The sequence below is a fragment of the Emys orbicularis genome, chromosome 8 (genome assembly GCF_028017835.1).
Source record: "Emys orbicularis isolate rEmyOrb1 chromosome 8, rEmyOrb1.hap1, whole genome shotgun sequence".
NCBI lineage: Eukaryota > Metazoa > Chordata > Testudines > Emydidae > Emys > Emys orbicularis.
Window position 1 is genome coordinate 75,450,893 of NC_088690.1, and position 9,380 is coordinate 75,460,272.

Sequence of the window (9,380 nt, forward strand, 5' to 3'; positions counted from 1 at the left end):
TGTTCTTGAGCTGCTCATTATTATCCTTAGTGAACCCAAGTGCCCCAATAATCACTGGGACTGTCTTTGTTCCAGTTTTCCATAATCATTCCACTTTGTGGCAGAGTTCTTCATACTTTGCTATTTTCTCTTCTTGTTTCTTTTTTTATTTTTCTGTCTGCTGGTAAGGTCAGATCAATTAACATGTCTTGTTTTCCTTCTTCTCTACAACAGCTATAGCCACCCTATTTACCTCCACCATTCAGTCTGTGACAATTGTCATATTCCATAATTTTTTACCTATTCATTTTCTAGAGCACTTTCAATTTGGTGGTCATAATACCACATGGTGTGTTTCAATCCATACTTGCCATAGAGACACCAATGCAGACACTTGATGACCATCTGTTCATATATTCTCTTCCAGCCAGACACTTGAAGATGCTCAACACATGATCCACCATCTTTTCCTTTTCAGAACAGATTCTTCCATTTGGGGAGCAGTTCTGTCAGTCAATTTTGTTTCAAACATAATTAAACTTTAAGGACTGCTCTTGTGCACTCCTAATGAGACTCTCTCTCTCTTTTGATATATCCTTCTACAAACCATGAGTTTGTTAATCTTCAATCACAAGTGAGTTCAATCTCTCTCCATCATTGTCCATGCATTGATTTTTGTGTAAATCTTTTGAATCTTTCTTTGGTGATTTGCTTTCTCCTTTCCTTTATGCTTTTTTGGGGTTGGGATGCAAGCTTGGCCATCACTTGTTATCCCAGCAATATGATCTTCTATTCAGTTGACTCTTCTTGTATTTTGATGTATATTCTTCCTTCTCAATTGCTTCCTCCATAGATAGCAGACCTTTTCCTTTCATTGCTGTATGCATAGCCAGGAGCTTTCTTGTTTGGATGTCAATTTTTTTCTCCTCTTGATTCCAGTGGATCACTCCAGCAGTATACTTTACTATTGGTATCACCCATATATGAATGTGTTGGATCAAATTCTTTGAGTTGAGTTTTATCCTTAGAGTAGTTCTTCTTAATCTGTAATAATCTTTTCTGCCTTCTTCTTTGTTTTCCTTATGTTGCAACTCCAACAGTCCCCTGAGTCCAAGGTATTTGTAGGGCCCATGATGAGAAATACTTTAGATAGTACCTGTGAAGTTCCAAACAGTGACACAAGAACCTGAGTACCAACCTCCTGGAAGGCTGTTAAAAACCTGGGCACAAACCCCCAATTTCGTTGCAAGTTCCAAACTTAGAGTTCATCAACCAACCACACCAACTACAAACACCTCAGGTAATTTAATAGCCTTAACACTGAGTCTCAGACAGTCCCCTTGGGTAATCCAGTCTGTCTTGCCACCCAGCTGAGTGCATTTCTGTGATAGATGGTCCCTTACATGAAGAATCACAGCAATATTCAGGTTTCTCCCCATCCCAAAGGACCAGTCACTTACCCCAAGTCAATTGCACTTTAGGTCTCACACCAAAGATGAAGCTTGTAGCCATTCCTATAGTGAACTATATGAAGATGTGTAAGTTAGGAAAAGGGTCTCCTCTTTCAGGAGGGGCATAACAATTTCTGTAGAAGAGCAGCTCTTCCCACTAATTAATGTCCCCCTCCTGTATGGGAATTCATACAGTCACAGAGGCTCATTATACAACCACTCAAATATTACATTACAGTATGGAACACAGATATTACAAGTAAGATTAATGCATGCAGCAACTCACAAGCATTCAACAAAGTCTAAACATTAAACACTTTCTTATAATTCTAATTCCTATTTTATCAATATTAACCCACAAGTGAGACAGACAGATTCCATCTATGTATTTGTCAGTGTCCAGTTGAGACATGGGGAGCTTGGCATGAGCTGTCACCTGGCCTGCTAGCACCACAGTAAGCCTTTCTTAATTTGTATGCCATCTGATTGTATCAGTTTGCCCCCTTTACAGATATGTACACTGTATTTAGCCACACCAACCTCTAGCTTTATATCTTCATCAATCTTTTCTACATATCATCTGTCTTTGTGTATCTGTGACAGCCCTTGGTTGGGTTTGTTGGTACAGGAGTGCCACCTAGCTGTCATGGCTTAGACCTGTGACATGCAGGGGGTTGTTGGTAGGGGAGCACAGGCCCTCCCACTCCACTGGAATCCGACCAGGGCCCTTTGGGGGCTATCAGTGCTCTGACAGCCAGAGATGCTTAAGGCAGCCCTCCCTGGGCCACTTACTACCACCTCCCTGAGATTGTCCCAAGGTAGCCATCTGAGCTAAGGCAGTGTGAGGGTTGTCTGCTCACCCCACTTCTGGAGGCTGCATGTTGTGAGATTGTTCTCCTTTCCTCCTGTGGCATGACCCAGCCTCCCAGGGCCAGCTCAGTCCAAGGGTTTTCCCCTGCTGGGGTAGTCCAAACAAAAAATAAAGGGGATCAATCAAGTCCAGTGTTCATATGAGAGGGAGAGGGGAATGCTTTCCACTCAGGCTTTCCCTGCAGCAGGCCTTCCCTTTCCTCAGGGAGGGATCTTTGGGCAGTTGTTTAGGGAGAGATTCTTCTGCCTTCCCTCAGCTCCCTGGAGCTGCAAGTAGCATGTCTGCTCTCCTCCCTGGTCTGCCACAAGATGAGCAGCTCCCCTGCCTTTTAACCCCTCCTCCAATTGGCACATTTCCTACAGGCAGGGCAGGGTGGCACTGGCTGAGCCCAGAGTACTTCCTTAACCCTTCGTTGCTCATTGTGGGGTTTGTACACTTCATCACAATCTCCTTTTGTGACTGTTCATATAGTTTCAGATTATCCATGTGAAACAAATGGTTCACTGTTTGTTGCTCTTTGTTGTTATAATAACCACAATTTATCTCACCAAGTATCCATGTAAGCAGTAGCATCACTACCATAAACAGCACTGGTGATAAGGAATTCCCTTGAAAGATTCTTCTAATTTGGACCTCATCAATGACAATCTCTTCAAGGTACAGTCTAGTGTGCCAGTTAACCATAGATTGCTCCAGAAAGGAAATGACCTTTGGATTTTAAGTCTCTCAATGATCCATTAATATGAGATGTTGTCATGTGCTTTTGGGTAGTCTAGCCACACCGTCTCTAAATTTTTCTTTTCCTGTTTTACATATTCTGTGATCCTCCTGTTCAGCCTGTTTTGTCCCTTTCATGTTTACTGTGCAGCATGCTTGCTCAGATTAGGAGGCAGCATTCCATTGTGAGCTAGCACTATCTATATCTTCTTTGCCAGAATTGCTGGTAGAAGTTTCAGCATAGTTGGTAAGCACATGATAGTAATATAATTATTATATTATATATAATTCATAGAATCACTACAGTCTTCTTCTTCTTTTTTTTTTTTTTTTTTTTTTGGTATGAGGATGTGTATCCCTGTCACTATCCATTTTTGACATCCATTCTTCAAACATTTGTTAAATTGTTCAAGTAAACAACCATGGAGAGTTGTTAGGTGTTTCAGCCAGAATCCATGCACTTGTGTGGTTCAGGAGCTTTCCAATTACTTCCTGGGTGTTACCCCAGGAGCAAACATTTGAAATCCAGGTATAGAGCCAATACTTATAACTTTAAATACAAAAACGATACATGCATACAGATAGCATAATCATAATCAGCAAATCATAACCTTCCCCAAACATTGTAGGGGGAATGGAAAGTGGACAAGGGATAAGAGGTAGGGTCAGGAAGGTAATCACAGAAAAAGAATGTAGGGGACTGTGACAGGGCAGAGCGGCCCCGCTTTGGTATAGCAGGGGTTAACCCTTCCTTCCTCACAGAGGAAGCCCCGCCCCGGAAGTTCTGCTGGGCATGCTCCAACTAGAGGTCAGATATAAAAGCCTGCAGCTCAGCTCAGTCTGGGCTGACTGCCGGAGGGGAAGGATGCATGCTGCTAGCTCCTGCAGAGAGAGGGCCTGTGAGCCAGGATCCGGGAGTCAGCCCTGCCAAGGCACTACCTGAGACCCTGATGGAGGATGACCCAGGGGAGGAACAGACCGGAGGACCCCTCGCTGCAGATGCACTGTCATTCCCGGTAGGAAGTGACCCAGGGGAAAAGTAGAGATAAATGGCGTTAAAGCTGTATTACCGCTTGGTGTGTTGCGGGCGGATCCCTGCCGAGCGAGTGGCAAGTAGAGCTTGCCGCTACCCGGGCCCTGGGTCGGGGCTCAGTGGAGAGGGTGGGCCTGAGTCCCCCTATGCCCTCACCCTAAACTGTGAGGGATTATATGGACTCTGGCTGCTAGGCTGTGCTACCCTGCCTGCAAAGGGGGATTATATGGACTCTGGCCGCCAGGCCGTGCTACCCCGCCTGCAAAGGGGGATTATATGGACTCTGGCCGCCAGGCCGTGCTACCCTGCCTGCAAAGGGGGATTATATGGACTTTGGCCGCCAGGCCGTGCTACCCCGCCTGCAAAGGGGGATTATATGGACTTTGGCCGCCAGGCCGTGCTACCCCGCCTGCAAAGGGGGATTATATGGACTTTGGCCGCCAGGCCGTGCTACCCCGCCTGCAAAGGGGGATTATATGGACTTTGGCCGCCAGGCCGTGCTACCCCGCCTGCAAAGGGGGATTATATGGACTTTGGCCGCCAGGCCGTGCTACCCCGCCTGCAAAGGGGGATTATATGGACTTTGGCCGCCAGGCCGTGCTACCCCGCCTGCAAAGGGGGATTATATGGACTTTGGCCGCCAGGTCGTGCTACCCCACCTGCAAATGGGGATTATATGGACTTTGGCTGCCAGGTCACGCTACCCCACCACAAAGGGGGATTATATGGACTCTGGCCACTAGGTCGAGCCACCCACTCGTAAGAGGGGTTATATAGACTCTGCCTGCCAGGTCGCGCTACTGCGCCTACGGGGGAGAGAAGAGCGTACGACCGAGTGACAGTAACAGACAGCCTGAAGAGAGGCAAACACCGAGACTAGAGAGAGGTGAGGTGCCGACATCCTTCCTGCCCCTGCCACAAAGGGGCACTGCGGTGCTAGCCCCACCACAGGGACCATGAAAGAAATGGGAGTGCAGTGGGTTGGGACAGATATGGGATTGGGTCATGGGAAACACCCATGGGTCAGAGAAAGCATAGAGGGGGACTGGCAAAAATGGTCTTTTCACTGTTTTAAAAACTGTAAACACTTAACATTTTCTAGATATATAATCTGAAATGTTTAATGATTTCCTTTTGAATAAAGTCTCCCTCTCCATTCATCCTCAGACCCATTCATCCTCTACTCTGTGTCATGTATAAATCCCCCCACAACATAAACTTCCTATCAACTTGCTAACATATTTAGGACAGCAGCCCTACTTCGGTGGATTTCTAAAGATGTGTCAGAGCAGGGCCCCCTCTTGTGGCTTTTATATGCTAACCCGATTTTAAATCTTTTTAGAGCAGAAAAATCCAAAATAAAAAATATGTTAAAGCAAGAGATAAGGAAGGCTGTAAGTGAATGTCAATTGAATCCAACTATCTCTCTCTCACACTCACACACACACACATTTTAGAAACATCTGCCATATAATCTTTCATCACCTAGTGTTATCACACCAGAAATAAATTGCAAAACTACCTGCAAAGGCCAAGATAACAACATAATGAACGATTTTAAAATTCCATTTCCGATTCTAGGAATCTATTTCTAATAATCCTGAATACTAATTTAAGTTACATTATTTATTACAAAAATATAAAAACCACTGTAAAATATAGTTTAAATACAAATTTGCAAGTTCTATACCACAGGACACAACACCATCAAGGAATTTCACAACACCAAGTAGATCAGTCGCTCAGTTTCTATTAATTAAAATAGTCTTCTGCTGTACTAACACATGACGTCATGAAAAACCAGATAGAATTCTGATATGATTCAATATGCCCTGAGACTATACAGCTTTCAATATGTTTTCTACAAATGCACACTACAATATATAAAGTCAACAGTATGCATCGAGATATTTCCATTACAGAATAAAGCAATGTGACAAAGTTAAGGTTGGCTATATGACAAAATTCGAGTAACACCAGAGACTCCTAAGGCCCCAGCTCCCAGAGTCACGTGATTAGATCAGAGTCTAGGCTTTCATTTAAAGATATGTCTAGCTCTCATGGATGCAAGGAAAACTCTATAAAGATAAATCCAGTGCAACTGATCCCTGCGACAGCAGCCAGCCTGAAAGACGAGATCATCCCAGCAGAAGGAGGGTAGGGCCTTCCCATGTGGGTGGGGTCACAGTGTGGGAGTGGTGTTATGGGGCCCCCATAGAGTATACCTAAGGCCTCCTTTGCCTTAATTGGGTCCTGGGTGACTGTAACAATAACGGGGAAATAGCTGGATGCATTAATTTATCATTTACAATTCCCTGTTAAACCGCGCTTGTGGCAAAGTTTGTTTCTTTAATGACACCAGCATACTTTGATCAAAGACAAAAATCAGTTATCCCGACTAGAATATTCAAGAATATTTCGCCAAAACAGTAGACTAATCATTTCCTTATAACGTGCATACTCAATGGACCAATAGTATATTAATACTCTCGGATACTTGTGTACTGAAGCTATCTAATATTCCAAATATTTGTAACCCAAAACACAGATTAGGAAACATTAAATATATACAGATCAATACTAAACTCATTTGCAAGAACCAATAGAACAAAAAGGTAGCATTCTGAATAATTGTGAAATATTTATGATGTTTTCTTTAAATATAGTTAAATATAGGCATATGTTAAATCAATAATAAGAAAATAAGAAATAAAAAAACTATAGAGAATGAGAAGTTAATTTTACCTGGTTCGCTGATTTCATGTCCGTGGTTAGATCAAAGTTAGTAAGAAGATCCTGTTCTTTTCCAGAGTCCTCATTGCCATGCTGAGGTGGGAGAGAGGGGATAATTGGTCTGAGGAATCTGAATTCACTGTTTCCTGATCCAGTTGTTAAACAGACTTCATAACGATAACTGTGAGACTGAGTTCCGTTACCCGTTATATCTACCAAATTATTTTGGAAGTTGCTATTACCACAACAATTGCCAGAAGCAGACATGTATTTTTCTCCATAATTCCTTCTTCTATAAAGCTTGATAATTATAAATATTATCACTGAAATAAAAAAGACAAACGATACTAAACACAAGGAAATTATTAAGTACATCGTTAATGTGTCATTCTCTTCCTCTTCCACAGCTACATCTGTAAACTGCATGTATGCATCCGAAAAGCCATCCACTAGAGCTATGTTTAGAGTCGCAGATGAAGAAAGGGGTAATTCTCCGCTGTCCCTAACAAGCACAATGAGTTTTTGCTTCACCGTATCTCGGTCTGTTATTAGCCTCGTGGTTCTTATTTCACCATTTTGGGAAGCGATAGTAAATAGACCTGGGTCAGTGGCCTTCAACAAATGATAGGAAAGCCAAGAATTCTGACCGGAATCTCCATCCACAGCCACCACCTTCGTCACCAGGTAACCCGCCTTCGCCGATCTAGGAACCAGGTCAGTAGCGGGGGAACTGCTGTTCTGCAGAGGGTATAAAATGAAGGGGGTGTTGTCATTTTCATCAGTTATCACAACTTGGATAATTACTTCAGAGCTTAATGGAGGGGACCCGCCATCTGCAGCTCTCACTGTGACCTGGAACTCTCTTATCTGTTCATAATCCATGGATCGCAGAGCGTACACATTCCCATTTTCCGAGTTTATGGAGATATAGGAGAGCTGCGGAAGGCCACCTACCTCAGCAGGCAATAGAGAGTATGTCACTTTGGCATTCTGCTCTGAGTCCGAATCAAAAGCATTGACTTTGCCAATCTTTATCCCTGGACCGTTGTTTTCTCGGACATACATCATGTATGATGTTTGACTGAACTCTGGGGAATTGTCATTAATGTCGGATATTTTCACGACGATTCTCTCCTCAGTGGAGAGACTGGGAGTTCCCAAATCCCTGGCTGTGATGGTGATGTTATACTCCGATACTTTCTCTCTGTCAAGCACATATTCAGTCACTAGAGAGTAGGAATTTTTGAAAGTTGTTTTTAAAGAAAATGGAAGATCATCTTCTATGGAGCAGACTGTTCTCCCATTGTTCCCAGAGTCCCGGTCTCTGACACTGAAAAGCGCCACCACTGTTACAGGCGAGGAGTCCTCAGGTATGGGGCTGGTGAGGGACGTTACTTTAACTTCCGGGGGATTGTCATTCACATCCAGCACCTCCACAAGCACTTTAGAGTGGGAAAACAGCCCCCCGTCATCTGTGGCCTGAACATCTAGCTCATATGTTTCAATAGTTTCAAAATCCAATTGGCCTGTGAGTCGAAGTTCCCCTGTCACTGGGTTTATATTAAAAGTTTTACTGTTTTCTTTGGATTTCTGGCTGAAAGAATAGGATATTTCCCCATAATTTCCCTCGTCTAAATCAGTAGCAGAAACAGTGACAACCAGATAATCTTTGGGGCTGTTTTCCAGAACTCGACTTTTGTAAGTGGTCTGAGAGAACACAGGAGGATTGTCGTTGGCATCGAGGACAATGACATGGATTTGTGCTGTGCCGGACTTCGGGGGAGAGCCGCCATCCACGGCCGTGAGCACTAGACTCACCTCTGGCTGCTCCTCGCGGTCCAGTGGTTTATCCAGCACTAGCTCTGCGAATTTCCTGCCGTCACTCCGAACCCGCGTATAAATATGGAAGTAGTCATTATTGCTAATGCTGTAGTTCTGGAGGCTGTTGTTTCCCACATCTAGATCCTGGGCATTTTCCAAGGGAAACCGAGACCCAGGGTCAGACGTTTCCAGGATTTTTAAAATAAATTCCTTTTCTGAGAACACTGGAGAATAATCATTTATATCATAAACTCTTATCTCAGCGGGATAGGCTTGTAAGGGATTTTGCAGGATTATTTCAAATTGCACCATACAGGGGTCCGCTTCCCCGCATAGTTCCTCTCTGTCCACTTTCTCTTTAATAAACAAGTCCCCAGTGTTGCTGTTTAGCTGGAAATGCTGGCGGCTGCCTTCGGAAACCACACGGGCCCTGCGAGCAGACAGTCTCTTCGGGTCTAGCCCTAGATCCTTTGCTACATTAGCCACAAAGGACCCGCTTTCCATTTCCTCAGGCACAGAATAGCGAACCGTCTCGCATCTGAGGGCCCACATGCAAAGAAATAGAACGAGAGAAGCGACTTGCCTTTTGATTGTTGTTCTCCTCTTCTTATCCGCCATTCTTAATAGGAAAGAACACACAGACATCGATCGAGAAATAATGACACTAGTGGAAATTCATTGCAGAATTCTGATTTCCGAAAGATTTACTTTAGTCTGTATATTTCCTTTCTACGGATTCAGTTAATCCAATGCCTTTACAATTTTGTTTTTCTCT

The 9,380-nt window shown here is 43.8% G+C and overlaps 1 protein-coding gene across 1 annotated transcript; it reads right to left on the reverse strand.

Annotated features, from left to right (window-relative positions):
* Positions 1 to 6,769: 6,769 nt before the first annotated feature.
* LOC135882939 (protocadherin beta-1-like) lies at positions 6,770 to 9,250 on the reverse strand. The gene has a single exon (XM_065409966.1). It carries the CDS (start codon positions 9,248 to 9,250, stop codon positions 6,770 to 6,772), a length of 2,481 nt encoding a protein of 826 aa, XP_065266038.1.
* Between the last annotated feature and the right edge of the window lie 130 nt (positions 9,251 to 9,380).